Source organism: Artemia sp. Qi Xiang Cuo, chromosome 1, assembly GCF_049724085.1.
Source record: "Artemia sp. Qi Xiang Cuo chromosome 1, ASM4972408v1, whole genome shotgun sequence".
Classification (NCBI taxonomy): Eukaryota; Metazoa; Arthropoda; class Branchiopoda; order Anostraca; family Artemiidae; genus Artemia; species Artemia sp. Qi Xiang Cuo.
This window is the reverse complement of record NC_142794.1, coordinates 93,690,738-93,709,372: the sequence shown is the minus strand read 5'-3', so window position 1 is coordinate 93,709,372 and position 18,635 is coordinate 93,690,738. Positions and strand designations below refer to the sequence as shown.

Below are 18,635 nucleotides of genomic sequence, written 5' to 3'. Positions count from 1 at the left end.
TGTGAATCTAATAACTATACTTCATTTTAATTTATCTGAATTGACAAGTATTTTTATCCTCCTTGTATATGTGTAGCTTCAAAGAGCTTTGGATTCATGTCCCTTTCTTACCCTAATGCCAATGATGTCTACACTGTTTTCCGTGCACCATTTACCCGTGCCCCAGCCATTTAAACATTTGCCTCTCAATTACCTGGAATATCTGTCTTGGCTTTTATCTGTCTACAATTAGTCATGTCTTGATGCAACCTATGCAACCTACTGCAAAATAATTGATAACTTCAATTTTGTATTTTGCAGTAGGTTGCATAGGTTGCATCAAGACATGGCTAATTGTAGACAGAGAAAAGCCAAGACAGATAGTCCAAGCAATTGAGAGGCAAACGTTTAAATGGCTGGAGCACGGGTACATCGCGGGAGTATGCATGGCCTTCTTATTGGACAGATACTATCTAGTTTGCAATCTATCTAGTTTGTCTATATTTTGCTAATCAATGTGTCCCCCTCCCCAATACCGTCCCAAAAAAAAATTCCAGTCTAAAAGTCTGATCAAGTTCACAAAAAAAGACGTTTACAGACACGAACATAAACAAGGACGTTCACTTATTTTCTCTTGAATTTGGAGGTTAGCACGGTTTCCCCCGTAGTTTTATTTATTCTTCATATAGTTGGCGTGGTTTCGCTGTATTGCGTTTTTCTAGCCCCCTTCCCATTTTTCAAAATGCAAGCCCGTTTCTGGAGATGCCTTCGCGCTGCAAATAAAATCTTTAAATCTAGAAATCAATGATTATAGGAAAGAAACTGTGAACGCTAGCACTAAGTAAAAAGTGGATATATGCAATGGAAGAAGTTTTTATGATTACATTTACAAAATATTATAGATATTTTTTAACATTACATATTTTCAGTGAACACAAATTTCATGCCGAGTTCTCTTGACTGGATACCATGAAAAGTCACTGGCTTCAGAAAGCTTAATGGAACTAAAACATATTTTTAACTTGAACAAAAAAGGTTTTTAAATAGGGTTTATCATTTTATGGTCAGAAGGTTTCCAGAATTCTGAGGTATTTTGGTCTTGAATCATAAACACTAAAAGACCGCTAAACTCTGTCATGATTAAAACTTATGGATTTTCTCCGCTTATCGGAAAATAGACTTATAGATTAATCAACTAATACTATTTAGGCGTTTTTCAAACTAAGTGTAAGGCGTTTTTCAAACATGTAAACAGGTAGGAACGCATTCAGGCGTCTTTAGACCTGAGCCCTTCTTATACTCCTGAGTAGAAAATTTACAAGACTCTCTACAATTCAGAGCCTTTTCATCCCTCTCTACCTAACCGAGGAAGTCCAATTAGCAAATCGAAAACTTTCCTAGAATGAAGATATTTTTTTTCTTAAAATCTGTCGGTGTATTCTTTTTTCTGTTTTTATTTCATTAATAAACTTAGTAATATTAAGTTTTGTCTTCCCCTGGAGTGCCTAAATTTACATCAGAAAATTGCCGTATTTAGCTTATTTATTTGTTTCTTCCCAGAACTTTTCTTTTAATTGCAAATTATAATGAAGGACATACAGTATTGTAAAAGAAAAAGAATTCCTTAAAAGTGTTTTGTTTTAACTTCATAACTGCCCATGTGAGAAAATTTGGGTACCAAACCCGGAGAAATCTAATGGCCCTTTCCATCACAAAATAAAACCCCTACATATTATTTTGGTAGCTAAGATGCACCCCCTTAATTTTTGATGCATGAAATGTCTCTCCTTCTATGCGATATAGTGTATCAAATAATTATTGGTAACAAACTCCTATGTATAGAGACCCATTCCAGTTTAAAAGTGACCAAACCTCTCAAAAAGAGATTTGTTATCAATATATAGAAAAAAAGGATCTGTTTTTCATTGTGAATCCAAATTTGGAAGATTCATTCAGTTACCCTAGATAGACATTTTCCTGGGAATGTTTGAATAATTTAAAAAGAAAATGAGTAAACCATCTCTCCTTTCCTCCAAAAGGGGTGTTATCTTGATGAAAATAGAACGATCGAATTCAGTATATTAAAGGATATCATTGCAGGGACATAAGTTATTGTCCGCAAAAAGATAAAATTTGTATTTTCTAGAGAAGCATCTAAAAAGCTTCAAGAAATCGAGTATATTGTGTATGAATCTGTATTAGCTATTTAAGGCAGGGTGATTGTCTGGGGGAGGAGGCCTTGAAGCGCTAAAATATTTATTTTTATGCCAATGTTTTTCACTGTCTGTGGGAAGTCCTTCAGACAAAAACAAGGAAGAATTTTCCCCTATTGTTTTAGATTATGAGGAGTAGTGGGTGTATGTCTTCCTAATTACCCTTATTTCTGAGAAATGTTCTTAGACTAAGCCTGCTTTAAGTCTTTAACCAGGATAACAACTTCCATTTAATTGCAGGAACACGTAAAGTGCAACACAGAAAATCACTTTAAGTGTTCATCTGTTGAAAAGCAGCGGGAAGAGAAGCATCGTGGTTGTAGCAGTAGCTGCAACCTAGTAAAGAACGAACCATAGCCCAGACTAACTAAGAGTTAAAAAACACTTTTAAAAAAACTGCTTAGTGAAAAAAAATTGCCATTGACAGGAAAGGAGAGATGGTTTGCTCATTTTCTTTTTAAATTATTCAAACATTCCCAGAAAATGTCTGTCTAGGGTAACTTAAACTGAATGAATCTTCCAAATTTGGATTCACAATGAAAAACAGATCCTTTTTTTTCTATATATTAATAACAAATCTCTTTTTGAGAGGTTTGGTCACTTTTAAACTGGAATGGGTCTCTATACATAGGAGTTTGTTACCAATAATTATTTGATACACTATATCAAACAGATCGTGGTAGCGAACTGTAAGTAAGGAGCGACCCGGCTCAATGGTAAACGAAACTCTAAAAATTGGAATTTTGATACCAATAGATACATCAAAAGAATCAGATTTTAATTCTGATTTCAAATATACAAGTTTCATAAAGTATACAAATATAAAAGTTTAATCTTAGCCATCAAAAGTTACGCACCTGAGAAAATTTAGCTGATTTTCAAAAAAGGGGCAAAGACCCCCTAAAAGTTACAGAACCTTAATGAAAATCACACCATCATATTCAGCGTATCAGAGAACTCTTCTGTAGAGGTTTCAAGCTCCTATCTACAAAAATGTGGGATTTTCCATTTTTTGCCAGAAGAAAGATCACGGATGCGTGTTTTTTTTTTTTTTTTTCTTTTCCCCAGGGGTAATCGTATTGACTCAGTGGTCCTAGAATATCGTAGGACGCCTCATTGGAACGGAAATAAAAGTTCTAGTGCCCTTTTTAAGTGACCAAAAATTGGAGGGCAACTTGGCCCCCTCCCACGCTCATTTCTTCCCAAAGTCACCCAATTAAAATTTTGAGATAGCCATTTTGTTCAACACAGTCGAAAATTTAATAAATATGTCTCTTAGGATGACTTAATCCCCCACAGTTCCCAGGGGAAGGGATGCAAGTTATGAACTTTGCCCATTGCTTACATATTGTATTGGTTATTGGGAAGTATACAGACATTTTCAAGAAGGATTTTTTCTGGTGGGGGGAGGCTGGAGGAGGGGGTTACTCAGGAGAATCTTTCCGTGGAGGATGTTTCTTTGGGGTAAGGGACATTTCTATTAAGGGGGCGCCGTATTTTCAAGCATTATTTAAAAGACGATCAGAAATTAAATAAAAAAAACAATTTTTATCAACTGAAAGTAAGAAGCAACATTAGAACTTAAAACTAACAGAAATTATTACGTATATGAGGGGGTTCTCCCCCAAGTCAATACCTCGCTCTTTACGATACAGTTTTTTTTAGTGCTTTCAAAAGAGCTATCTATTCTAATTAAACGGTTTGTGATTTTGGGGTTTGTGAATTAAATTTTTTTTAACTTTTACCGTAAAGAGCGTGGTATTGACTAAGGGGAGAACCCCCTCATAAACGTAATATCATACACGTAATAAAAAAAAAATAAAAAAAACAAGCGATACGGCTCAATAGTAATCGAAACTTTTAAAAACGGAATTTTGATGTCAATAAATGTATCAAAAGAATGGGCTTATAATGCTGATTCCAGATATATAAATTTTATTAAATTTAGTATTACTCATCAAAGGCTACGAGCCTGAGAAAATTTACCTGCTTTTTTAAAGAGGGGGGAAACATCCCCTACAAATGAAAGAATTTTAATGAAAATCACACCTCAGATTCAGCGTATCAAAAAACCCTATTACATAGGTTTCAAGCTCATATCTGCAAAAGTCTGCAACTTTATATTTTTTGCCAGAAGAAAAATATACGAATATAGAAGTTCGTTACGTAAGTTAATTTATAAATTACGTCAGAACCAAATTTAGAGACAGCCATTTAGCAAAAGAAAAGTAAAATTCTAATGCAAATTTTGTTTACTTATTCAATGACGATGAGCCAAAATAAAAGCTGCATTAACTAAAAAACGATCAGAAATTAAATAAATAAAACAAGTTTTTTTAACTGAAAGTAAGGAGCGACATTAAAGCTTAAAACGAACAGAAATTATTCCTTATTTGAAGGGGCTGTCTCCTCCTCAACGCCTCGCTCTTTACGCTAAAGTTTGACTCTGTCTCAACAACTTTATTTTTTAAAACAATAAAAAACTTTAGCGTAAAGAGCGAGGCGTTGAGGAGGGGACAGCCCCTTTCATATACGGAGTAATTTCTGTTTGTTTTAAGTTTTAATGTAGCTCCTTACTTTCAGTTTAAAAAACTTTTTTTTTTATTTAATCGCATACAAGGAGAGACATTTCATATATTAAAAACTAAGGGGGTGCATCTTAGCTACCAAAATAAAATGTTGGGGTTTTATTTTGTGATGGAAAGGGCCATTAGTTTTCTCTGGGTTTGGTACCCAAATTTTGCTCACTTGAGCAGTTATAAAGTTAAAACAAAACGCTTTTAAGGAATTCTTTTTCTTTTACAATACTGTATGTCCTTCATTATAATTTGCGATTAAAAGAAAAGTTCTGGGAAGAAACAAATAAATAAGCTAAATACGACAATTTTCTGATGTAAATTTAGGCACTCCAGGGAAAGACAAAACTTAATATTACTAAGTTTAGTAATAAAATAAAGACAGAAAAAAGAATACACCGACAGACTTTACGAAAAAAATATCTTCATTCTAGGAAAGTTTTCGATTTGCTAATTGGACTTCCTCGGTTAGGTAGAGAGGGATGAAAAGGCTCTGAATTGTAGAGATTCTTGTAAATTTTCTACTCAGGAATATAAGAAGGGCTCAGGTCTAAAGACGCCTGAATGCGTTCCTACCTGTTTACATGTTTGAAAAATGCCTTACACTTAGTTTGAAAACGCCTAGTTAGTATTAGTTGATTAATGTATAAGTCTATTATCCGATAAGCGGAGAGAATCCATAAATTTTAATCATGACAGAGTTTAGCGGTCTTTTAGTGCTTATGATTCAAGACCAAAATACCTCAAAATTGTGGAAGCCCTCTGACCATAAAATGATAAACCCTATTTAAAAACTTTTTTGTTCAAGTAAAAAATATGTTTTAGTTCCATTAAGCTTTCTGAAGCCAGTGACTTTTCATGGTATCCAGTCAAGAGAACTCGGCATGAAATTTGTGTTCACTGAAAATATTCAATATTAAAAAATATTTATAATATTTTGTAAATATAATCATAAAAACTGGTTCCATTCTATATATCCACTGTTTACTTAGTGCTAGGGTTCAAAGTTTCTTTCCTATAATCATTGATTTCTAGATTTAAAGATTTTATTTGCAGTGCAAAGGCATCTCTAGAAACGGGCTTGCATTTTGAAAAACGGTCTCAAATTAAATAACAAATAAGTTTTTTCAGCCGAAAGTGAAGAGCACATTAAAACGTAAAACAAGGGGCAATTATCCTGTATAAAGGAGCTGTCCTTCCCTCGACCCTCTTTATTCCAAAGTTTGACTTTTAGACCCTAGCATGAAGGGAAAGGATTGGAGAAGGGTAGTCCCCCCCCCTCAAATACGGAATAAGTTATGATCATTTTAATTTTTAATGTTGCTGCTTACCTTCAGTTGAAAACACTTATTTGTTTTGTTTAATCGTTAAAATGACACCCTTCTAGCACATAATTAATTATTAACAAAAAATTGCCTATTACAGATTCGGTTACTAGCACTACAGGCTGCTAGATATTCACTGTCTAATATCACATAGTTTTTTATTTTGTTTGTTTACCTTGGCGTTTTAATTGGACACTGAATTATCTTGACCAATAATAGGTCATAAGAAGAAATTGCTTTATGCTTTCTCTGACAACCATATCATTACATTGTCCTTAGATTTTAGTTTCTTTGAGAAATTTAAACTCAACACAGAGAGTAGGGCATAAATTCAAGTTTAATAAAAAAATATTATAGAATAATACTTGTTGAATCTTAAATCCCTCAAGTTGAATTGTGCTTGATATTGTAAGCCCACAAAGTTACTGAACATTGCTTATAGAATGCTGATAAAGGAGAAATTTTCTGGATATTGGGCATTTTGACATCAGTAAACTCTGATGCCATTAGGTGATAAAGGAATGTCACGTTTTAACTAGTGCGACCAGATTCAGCTTTACCACAACGCTTTTCTGTTTATAAGGCTGGTTTTGAACAGCCTTCCGCTCCCGACACAACTCGTTGTTTTGGGACTCAACAAAGTTGTATCAACACAGCTATTCTTTGTTAAAACGCAGTTGATCAGATCTAATTCTTTTTGTATTTGAACAAAGAAACATACCTTGCACATCTGGAAGAAGATGGTCACCAATGATGTCCAGATCTCCAAAGTTTCTATTCCCTTGAAGTATCTTGCCTCCTACTTTTACTCTGCTATACCTTTTTATCGGCGCCGATCGCTTTACTTCCCATTTGCATACAACTGTTACATTTGCTTTGTAAAATCTGCAGAAATATTCACCTGGCTCTGAATATCCATTACGAATAATATTTGTCTTGAATACAACTAAAAGGAAAGAGAAAGGGATAAAGAAAGAGCCGAAGGGAAAAATGAGAAAGAGAGGCAGAGAGAGAGAAAAGGAATGAGATTGAGAGAGAGCCTGAGACGGAGAAAGATAGATGGCAATTATAACACAAGAGAGAGTGTAGGAAGGAGAGAAATACAGAAAAATGGACAGATAGAGAAAGGGTGAGACAAATATAATAACATACAAAAATGATAATATTCAGATTGAACTACTGGTAATTTCACCTGCGATACCTTGTACGGCAGAAGCTCCTAAGAAGATTAAATAAAACATCCAATTCTTAAACAGGTAACATGGATAAAAATACACATCTTATATGTTTAAAACTTTAAAGAAAAAATTACTTCAAAGAAAGAATTGGGTAAGGGAAAGAGTGCTCCCTCAGATGAAGAGTAGTCCTAAAGCGTTTAAAACGATTCAAGTAGTCCTAAAGAGCTTAACGATTTAAGTAGTCCTAAAGCGTTTAACGATTTAAGCAGTCCTAAAGCGTTTAATGATTAACAATGATTATATGGAAAAGCAAGTTAAAGATTTCAGCCCTTCCTCCTCTCGTACACAGGAAAATTGAGTTAAAATTGAGGTGCACTTTCGTCAGGGATGTCCTGATTTTCTGAGCATTGTGACATCAAAGTTTGGGTAAAGATCAGGAGGCTGAAGGTCCGATTCTCTAATATTTAGAATCAATTTAGGTATGATCAGACTGAAGAGACAGAAATAAATATAAGCAAAACCCTTTTCTGATATTAAACTTACGTCTCACGTTGAAAATCCAAAAATCCAATAAATTATTCTATATATGATGGAGGCAACCACCCTCTAAACTGCAAGCTCACAGTTCTTTGTTACTGCTCACTTTATTGTAAAAAAAAATTTATTTTTTAGGATCAAATTGGATCAAATTACGCGCGCACTTATGGGTAAAATCTAAATCACGCACAAGTACATTACAACTATTTATGCTGTTTGTAATGTGTCGAGTTAAGCATTGTCAAACATTCAAAAAAATTAAAGCTTGGAACAGCAGATTTTCTATTTCTAATACGAAGCTAGGGAAGTATAGAAATAGATAGTATTAGTAAGCGATAGCTAAATGGAAAGTAGTGTTGAGATAAAATTTTGAAACCAATTTCTTTTTTTTTTTAATTTTCTGCGTCAGCAATACATGTCAGACGCTAAAATCGAGGGATAATGCATTATTTATAAATATTTGCTCGTTATTGACGGAAGTGACTAGGGTCTGGGTCAGGCATAACACTACCCTAACATCCACAACAATACTAAATTTGAGAACTTACGAATATGGAGGTCTCCCTCTTTAGATTGATACATTTGGTTATTCTTCTCATTGTCGCTTGGCATTACATCGGGAATCAATTTTCTCTCCGTAGTACTTGGAGACTTCTTCTTTTGATTTGACGAATCTACATAATGAAGAGTTTTTGTGATTTCCAGTGGTTTTTGTAGCTCTCCAACGCCCTCTACTACCTTAAAGAAAAGATAACTAACTTTTACCAAGAATACACGACTTTTCACTACTTTTCCAATTTTTACCATAAAAGTGGGACTAACAATCAATCAACCACTTGTGCTTGGTTAACTTGAATGCAAGGTTGCCAATCCTGAAAAGGGAACCAGAATGCAAACAAACAAACTCCCTTTGAAAACATCAAACTATGAATACCCCGCAAAGAACTCTCTTGGAAATTATAAATCAGTAATGTGGTGAATTAACTGGAAAAGTCTTTCTTCTTATTTAAGTTGTATTCTCCAAAAAAGAGGCAGAGCCAAATTATCCATTGCAATAACAATTTCAATGTCAATTGCAAGAGCAATCTGCCTGATATAATACACTGGCTTGTACTCATCAAATATCCCTTTTAGTAAAGCCGCTTAGCCAACTGAAAAGAAGGCAGCTTTATTTTGACTTCCGGTAGGAGTTTCTTAAGACATCTTGCTGTACGAGTTTTTATCATCAGTTTACGATAAAAAATAAAATAAGGAAAATGTATGATATATACATATAAAACAATTAAAATATTGTTGCTCAAGTATATGGCGCATGCAACAATGTTTGGAACATGAGTGTTCTGGAAAACTTAACGAGGGTGGATATGGCCCTAAATTAGTTTTCAAAACTATATCTGTCTTGAAGAATCTAGGAAACAACTAATAAAATTTAACTGAATATTTGATATATAATGATATTAATTACTGAAATCTCATCAGTCCATGATTTATTTCACTGTAATTTTCATTTTATTTTCAAAGTTGTAATAAGTGCAAAAGATAATATTTGTAATATAATTTTATTTCAGTAAAGCGCCAATTACGAAGTAGGCTTAGACTTTTACAGTTAGGGAAGCGGGCAGTAGCCAAACTCTTGTTTGTAGTGACTTTTGTTCGTTTTATGCTTTATTTGCATGTTATATTTAAGTTTATAAGTTGTAAGATTTGTTTATTAATTTATAATATTACCTGTTGTTTGTTTCTATGCTATGATACTTTATTTAATTTCTGCTCGCTTTTGGTTTTATATATTCTTTAATAGTTAAAGGTTTTTTTTCGTTTTAACCTTTATTTGCATATTTAGTTTAAGTTTCACTTGTTTTAAGATTTATTTACTCATTTATTTCAGTACCCATTGCATTTTTTTTCCTATGATTGTTTATTTATTTTCTGCTCGTTTTGAGTTTGAATTATTAAAGGATTTTATTTCTGCTGATCTTAAGATTAATATGGTCTTTAATTTTTTTGAAAAAATTCTTTTCAGAATTTTTTCTATTTGGCCTTTGGACTATTTTGAACAAATTGACCATCTCAGAATTTTGACCGGATACCTTTGGGAAAAATAGTGTGTGTGTGGTGGGGGGAGGGGGGTACTGATTACCATATAATCACTTTTGACTCTTAAAAAAAGAACTAGAAGCTTCAATTTCTAATCGAGTCAACCACCTCCGAAATTAATGCGACCAAACCTTCCACAAAACCTCACAAGTTAACAAAGAGCAATTTGCATAGCTTACAGTCCTTATCCAAGGGGTTATGTGGGAATTTTCAAATTATAAGATATAGTTATTTGACTTCTGGACTATTTTGAACAACATCGCTATTTTTAAATATTAACCGGGTGCATTTGGGGAAAAACGGCATGAGGGCTGGGGGGATGGTTTCCCTCTGATCACTTTTAACTCTTAATAAGGATACAATAAATTTGATTTCCAATCGAATTAGCCTCTCTCAAAGGTTATTCGACCGACTCTTATAAACTTTATATGTTAACGATGGGCAACTAGCATAACTTATAGCCCTAGCACCAAGGGCATGGGAGGGTGTATCAAACCTGGAACACCCTGTTGTTTGATATTTGAATTATTTTCAACAAAATGACAATCTTGAAATTTTAGCGGAATCGTATGGGGGGAAAGGGGAGTGGGGGGCAACTCTTGACTTTTAGAAAGGGAGCTAGAGCTATCGGTTTTAATTTGAATGAACCTTCTCCAAAGTCTATACGACCACCCTTCCATAAAAACCTTACCCAAAATGTTAACAATGGGAACCTTGCATAATTTACAACCATTGCCCTGTGGGTAGTGGGGAGCTTTGTCAACCCCAGAGGCGTAATTATTTAACCGTCGGACTATTTTGAACATAAAGGCTTTCTCGAGATTTTTATTGGGTACATTTGGGGAAATGATGGCAAGGGGGGGCACTGGTTTCCCTGTGATCACTTTCGACCCTTCAACAGGACATTAGAACTTCCGATTTCCAATCAAATGAGCTCCCTCCAAAGTTCAAGCGACGCCCCTTCCACATGAAGTGCCTCGAGGGAAAAAAATTATTGAAGCTATTTAAGATTTATTTATTTATATTTGCACCTGTAATCTTTATGTTTACTCTGATTGTTAATTTTAATTTCTGTTCATTTTGGGTTTCATTTATTCTTTAATAGTATTTTCTGTTCCTTTTGAGTTACAACTATAACATGAATTAATTTCTGCTGGTCATAATTTCAATGTGGTTCTTTCCCTACACTAAAATGAACTTTTTTCTTTCGTGACTTACCTCTTCCAGCCACTCCCACTCCCAAAGACTCGCACGCCCACCTGCAAGCATCAATTTCATCTTCCAAGCCTCTATCTACATATTACGGATATACTATTTTAAGGCCTTTCACCCCCGATTGAAAATTTGAGGCCCACTTAATCTCCCCCATTAACTCATTGAGATTTTAACTCAATTACTTAAGCTATTTCTAATACACTGCCGATATTCCGATTGGTGAATAATCCTTACCCAGGAACTTTTGGGTATAATCTTTAAGATAATCAATAATATCCGGAGTGGCTTTTGGAGCCCTGCCTCCAATCTAAATACTTTTGTTGGGTTAAAAGTTCAAAAATTAACACCATTATATATCAAATATTCAGTTTAATTTTATTAGTTTTTTCCAAGAATGTTCAAGATACATATATTTTTCACTACCAACAAGAGTTTGTCTACTGCCTCCTTGCCTAACTGTAAAAGTCTAAAGTCTGCTGCATCATTAGTGATTTTCTGAAAACAAATTATATTACAAAGATTTTATTTTGTACTTATTACAACATCAAAAATAAAAACAAAAATTACAGTGAAATAAAATATAGAACTGATAAGCTTTCAACGGTTAATATCATCATGTATCATATTTGTGAATATTTGATATATAAGAAAATATTCTTAATATTATTTGCTTTTACCTGTATGTGTCTTGAAACGACCTTGGGAAAAACACAATAAAATGAAACTGAATATTTGATAAATAATGAAATTTATTTCTTAAAGCTCAGTAGTTTAAGATGTTATTACACTGTAATTTTTATTTCTTTTTATAATTCTTCTTTTGTATAATTCTTTTTCAGTAAAGTGCTATAATTTTTTTTGTTTTAAGCTTGGTTTTTATTTTGAATTTAAGTTTTCCTTGTTTAAAGATTTTAATATTTATTTATTCATTTGTATTAGCATTTGTCGTATGTTTGTTTTCTATGATTGTGTATTTAATCTCTGTTCGTTTTGGGTTTCATTTATTCTCTAATAGTAATTTCTAGCCGTTGAATTTATATATGCTGATCTTAAGTTTAGTATGGCCTTTACTTTTCTTTCAAAAAGTTCTTTTTTGCAATTTTTTTTAACTAATTTCCTCCCCTTTTGATTGCTAAAATTTTGGTTTTGGCTAATATAATGAAAATTTCTCCAGTTTTTCAAGTCTCTAGCGTAATAATTAGATCATCTAATTCTAATTTAGTAGTTTCTAAGTATTGACTTTCGAATTATTTCAATACCCCTTAAACATTTCCTAAAAGTTTCAACTAAATGCCATAAGCCAATCCTGGGAATTTCTGGGTGCGCCCTTCTGACAACTTAGATGTATGTGGTATTGGATGCAATTAGTTTCTTTTTATTTAGTTTAAAATCCCCCTAAGCATTCCCTGGAGGTTCTCATACCCTGAAATGTTCAACTTAATACCCTCAACGGTTCCTAAGGTATTGCCCGATGCACCTTTTTGACAATCGACATGCACATAATTTGCTTTAATTTTTTTCAGCAAACCCTAAAATTCTCTGTATGCAGTCACAAGTAAATGTAGTACCAGTTGTACACAGTCACAGTCACAATCACAAGTTGTCGCAGTCAGAAGTAGTCACTGTTGCCGTCAAAACTAATCGCATTTGCAGCCACACCAGTGGTAGTAGTAGTGGCCCTGAAAGTTTCAAGTTGATACTCTTACACGTTCCTAAAATATTACAGATATGTGTTTTTGATAAGCAGATACAGATAGTATCAATTATTTAGTTCACTGTACCCCTCATCATTCAGTAAAATTTCACCTCAATATCCTTAATCTTTTTGGACACACCCAAGACCAAATATTCACCCCTTTCTCAATGATAACTCCTGCATGTTAAAAATGTACAAATTAGATGATATACAATCCTTGCCTCGGGGGCTGTGGGAACATTTGACTTCCAATCAAATGAGCCTTGTCTGGAATTTATATTCCCCGGGGTTCTGGGGGGAGGGGTGTCGACTCAGGAGACATTGTTATATGATCTTTACACTATTTTGAACAATATGAATATATCAAAATTTGATTGGATATAGTTGAGGAAAAGAGGGGGTGGTGAGGCTAGTAGCCCTTCAATTACTTTTGACTCCTAAAAAGGAACTAGAACTTTCAGTTTCCGATGAAACAAGCCTCCTCAAAAGCTTATGCAACCACCCCTTCCATAAAGACCATACATGCCCCTGAGCCATAAGTTGTAAATCTTGCCCCGGGGATCTTGGGGACTATTTCGACCCTGGAAACATTCTATGCGATGTTTGGACTATTTTGAACAAAATGGCAATCTCAAAATTTTGATTGAATATATTCTGTGAAAATAGGGCGTGGGTGGGGATGCTTGCCTCATGACTTGCCTCACTTTTGACTCCTGAAAAGGGAACTAGAATGTTCAATATCCAATCAAATGAGCCTCCTCCAAAGTTAATATGATCACTCTTTCCGTAAAAGCCTTATATGCCTGGGAAGGGGGCTAGTTGCCCTCCGATCACTTTTTACTCTTAAAAATGGAATTAGAACTTTAAATTTCCAAGCAAATTAGCCTCTACAAAATTTATCCGACCACCCCTTCCATAAGAACCTTAAATGCCATTGGGACATAACTGACCACCTTGGCCCTTGGATCTGGGGGGTTGTGTTGACCCCGGAGTTTTTGTTAACTGATCTTTGGACTATTTTGAATATATGGCTATCTCAAATTAATATGTTTATCTGAAAATTTTGATCGGATGCAGTTGGGGGAAAGAGGATGGGTGATATTTGCCCTCCGATAACGTTTGACTCTTAAAAAGTGCACTAGAACTTCCAGTTTCCAATAGAATCATCCCCCTCCAAAGTTTATACGACCGCCCATTTCAAGGAAATCATTATTTAAGTTATTAAATAACGAAACACTTTCCAAAAAAGAACATCTACGAAGTTGGAATTCACGATTTTGTCCATAAAAGGTCCTGGGGACAATATGGGACGACAAAGTATTTGATTATTCATTTTAATTAATTTTATTTTCTTTCTTTAACTCACTGATGGTAATTCATGTTCGTTTTAACCTTCAATCTGTATTTGCTTTTATATCTGCCCGTCTAATGTTTTAATATGGCTTTTTAGTTTTAGTTGATTTTTTTTTTAAACCCACCCCCACTCCTCTGAGTGATGACAACTTTAAGAAAAAATGTACTCTAAGCCATAGACTTGACCTATACTCGTTTATAAAATATGAAATTGCAGCCGAACCGGACACACTTCAAGCCACCATATACTACAAAAAAAAATCCATAAAAATATAATTTGCCTTTCACGTAATAATAGATATCCTTCCACAACTGGACACCCTTTTCACGGTCACCTTTCTTACCATAAAAGATATTTCCCAAACGGTGGCCCGTCGTGTCTTCCACACACAAAAAAACTCTCTTTTTTCTCAAAAAGCAGAATAATGGAAAATTATTATCATTAACAAATAATCATTATTATTTAATAAGAAAACAGAAAAAAATTCTTCATTTTAACTTTCTTTTTCACAAATAATTTACTCAATATGTCCGAAAAATACAAAACATTTAAGAAAGTTATTATGATAACTCATTCTAAATTTGCCATTTAACCTTTCTCTATAAAATCTAGTTCAGCTGCTATTTGAAAGACAACAACAAAAACGTTTTAACTTCATGAACAAAACCAAAACTGGGAACGTTATTTTACTTATTTACATGCTCTCATACACTATTCATCCCTTCCTGTAAGCTCACGTTCCAATCAAATCCTCTACAATAGATCACATCCCACTCAATATCCACTTTCCCTTCCACTTGTCGCTCTCGCTTATGCACATTATGATTCATCGACTTCTAAAAGCAAACCTTTTTAACTAATTTTTTTTTAAACTTTATCTTAAATCAATATCTATTCGTTAATAACTGACATTTTTTTAGCTATAGGTAAGTATTAGGTATTATATTATAGTATAATGTAGGTATGAATATGCAATGAGCCGGAGGTGATAGACTTGACATTGCTCATGCAGAAAGATGACTCTTGTTGATACAAGAGCATCATCCTGTGTGGGAAAATAAGTAGCGTCTAAGCTGGGTCCGGGGTCGCACAAAGCATCTATTCAACTGGAGGTACCAGGCCTTCTTTCTATATGGTTCTAAGTTAGCTTAGTTGCTTTGTGCAGACTCGAGAAGAAGCATTAGCCCTGACCTGCACTGGTCAGTGGCGCCATTTCAGATAGCCTCAGGGGGGACAAAGATCAATTTTGGGCCTCCGTCCAGACTCAAAATGTAATTACTCTGTTTGGTAGACGACTCTTCAAATTAGTCTTCGAATACACATTAAAGCAACATAATTTATTTAGATTTTGTGTTGTCCGTTGTTGTCCGAGGGTAATGTCACACAGAGTCAACACACAAATGTCAACTTCATAAATGTCAACACAGAGAAAAATCGTTTATTTGAGCATGTTGTGAGCGGGAGTGTGAGGACTACCCTCACGACTTCAAGAACCTCAGAAAAAGATTCTTTCAATCCTCCTAGGCTTTTCGAAAAGATCTAAAGCGTTTGAAGGTTTCTGTAAAAGCTGTGGCACATATGGACAAGCTATCAAAGCTTGACTCTTCTGCTCTGTAACATCGATGCCAGCCTTTTCTAAGTATGTCGCGATCTGGATATGTAAATTTGTGTTCATGAAATTTTTGAATTTGTGGTTAAAGCATCGTCTGGCTTCTTGTACTGTCAGCTGCACAAAAAAACGCTCTTCAAACTTATTTACCAATCTTTCCAAAACCTTGTAGAACTCTCTTTACATTTTCTCTTCTGTTCTTGTGCCCTCAGACTCAGTGCTGTGCTTTCCAAGTGTTGATGTCGTCAAATAGTCCCTGAGTCTTCCCGATATCTTCTGAACTCGTTTTGATTTTGCTGGTATGGTTGAAGCAAGAGCGCTTGCTTCAGACAGATCAGATCCGACATTAATAGCCATCTCCTTAGACTTGCCGTATAGGACTCAAAGTACTCGACATCACGCACTGTTTTCAGATGGTTTTTTGTTGTGGTGGTGAAAGTGCAGGCGTCTGAAATGATCAGATCTGGAGCCTGGAGTTGTTCAGAATGAGGTTTGATCACAGCAAGATCTTCATGAATGACGTGCAAACTGAATATGAAGGGAAACGACTCTATTTGATTCTTAAGACCTGTAGCTTCTGCCGCCGCCTCCCTGTCAGAAGATAATTGAAAAAACTGACAGAACTAAGAGTATGCAGTCATATCTTGCCAGAATTATAGCCACTGTTCTATACCAGTAAGACCAACGTGTCACAACTGTCCTTTCAAGCGTTAGTACGGACACGTTGGCAGTTTTCTGGGCCTCGACCAACAATTGGTATCGAGTGTTGCTGTTGCAGACAAAACCAAAAACTGTTTTCAAAAATGAAAATACTGACGAAATTCTTTGTATTTTCTGCATACAATCTTCAATAACAAGGTTAAGTCTATGCGAATGACAGTGAGTGTAAACCGCTTTCGGTACTTTTTCCCGGAGATGGGCCTGTACTCCTGAAAAACGTCCACTCATTACACTCGCCACGTCATAGCACTGTCCAACATATTTCGGCCAGTCAAGGACGATACCCTTTATTTCATTGTAAATAAAGTCGGCCAAACTCTCAGCGTCAACCTTGTGCATGCAGTAGAAACCTGTCGCTCTTTCTTTGATTTTCATATCATGAACGCGGCGCACTAAGATCGCAAGTTGTTCCTTTTTTGAGACGTCTTTTGTTTTGTCAGCAAAAACGGCAAAATATTTTGCTTCTCTGACTTCTTTCGTGATAGAACTTTTAATTTTATTTCCTATGACCGCAATGTATTCATTTTGGTACTCGTGTGACAAGTAATGGCCATAGGCCTTGCGAGCCTAGTCTTTCAGGTCCGGGTTGATTTCCGTTAAAACACCTACCGTCTCAACGAAATTTCCTTGATTGGCACTGGACACTCCTTAATCTTGGCCACGAGACACAAGACCTTGCCGTCCAAGTAAGGCTGTAGTTTTTAGCAGAGCCTTTACATACCGTCTTTACATATTTCCTTTTCCCGTTCTTTGGAGAGGCATGAGGCAACAGATCCCCGTCTGAATAGCTTTAAATTTCGTCCAGGAAATGGTATATGCTTTGTGCCGTTCACTACTTTTATAGTGCAATACCAGCTTTGAGATGTCTTTCCACTCTCTCAATCCTACGCCGATGAGCGCTCTTGCGCCATATCTTTCGCCTTATCCTATCGATGATCCACTGAAGCGTCGGCAACAGAAGAAGAATACCGAGTCCTGTTCTTTTGAATATTCGAGCCATGGATATGCCAATAAATGGAGCTGTTGAATTTTCGTGTGCAATTGAAATCACACAAGATTTATACTCCGCTTTCGCGCGTGCGCGATTCTGATGTACACATCACGGTATCCCTTTGGAAAAACAATTTTTTTTTGCCAGGCAGCAACTGAACTAAGCTTGTGACGTATTTGCTCAGACCCTATACGCGTGGTATGAAATGTGTATCATATTTGAAAAAAGAATAGATTACAGTATACAATGCACAAAATGAGAAACGAAACTCCAAGACCCTAGTCTGGATACCTCCTTTTCCCGACTGTTGCAAATGACATTACAGGCTGAACGGGTACATAAATTATTGGAGACAGTATAATTCGACAGGCCGAATCCGACGAAACCATTCAAAGGGAGATATTCTTCAAATGGGTGACTTCGCTGCAAATCTTTGAGTGTCTTCAATTTGTTGTTTTTTAGTGACCTGGTTTTTGGTTTTTCAGGAATAAATCGAAAGCAAAAAAAAATTTGGAAAAGGAAGAATAAACTAAGAGCTTCAGAGTTGAAAATGGGGCCCCTAAAAAAATCAGGGGGGGCATATCCCCCCTAATGGCGCCACTGGCGCTGATGCGACTCAGTGATTTTCCAGAGGCCATAAAAATTTAAATTACTTAAATGATATGAAAATCCCTTGAGATGTTATAATGTAAAAAAGCAACTATCGTATTGAGTTTTTTACTGGCGACCTTAGACGATTTGAACTAGAATTGTGAGGAGTTATAGAAACTCATCTTGTAGGGGTAGGAAAAACAAAACTAGTTGATAGAAATTATTGATTCAAGTTGGAAGGAATGGGTACAGAGATTAGGGCTTATTATTTAAGCTCAGTTTAGAAAGTTATTAATAATAAAATTCAGTTGTGATTTTGCGAGATTCTGATTTATAATCAAAACGTTATTTGGTCAGAGAATTGCCCATAAGTTGGCACGGTAGTCATTTGATGGTAAGAGCATAAATCTTATTGCTTATCTTTTTGTAAATCGAAGACTGACAGGATAGAAACATAACACTAGAGTAAATGGGAGTGCTGTTGCTAATCAAACAGTTCGTGGTAACGAACTGTAAGTAAGGAGCGACCCTGCTCAATGGTAACCGAAACTCTA

General features: G+C 35.2%; 2 protein-coding genes across 3 annotated transcripts in view; one reads left to right on the top strand and one right to left on the bottom strand.

Moving 5' to 3' along the window:
- Positions 1–18,635, top strand: part of LOC148956938 (uncharacterized) — a 46,923-nt gene that overhangs the window by 6,717 nt on the left and 21,571 nt on the right. The window lies entirely within an intron of this gene.
- Positions 1–18,635, bottom strand: part of LOC148956939 (uncharacterized) — a 60,347-nt gene that overhangs the window by 31,149 nt on the left and 10,563 nt on the right. For both annotated transcript variants that reach the window (XM_089087859.1, XM_089087864.1), the window contains exons 2-3: positions 8,357–8,546; positions 6,815–7,039 (exon numbers count right to left, since the gene is read on the bottom strand). In XM_089087859.1, the coding sequence (XP_088943985.1) occupies positions 6,815–7,039; positions 8,357–8,546 (415 nt within the window). The remainder of the gene's footprint in view (positions 1–6,814; positions 7,040–8,356; positions 8,547–18,635) is intronic.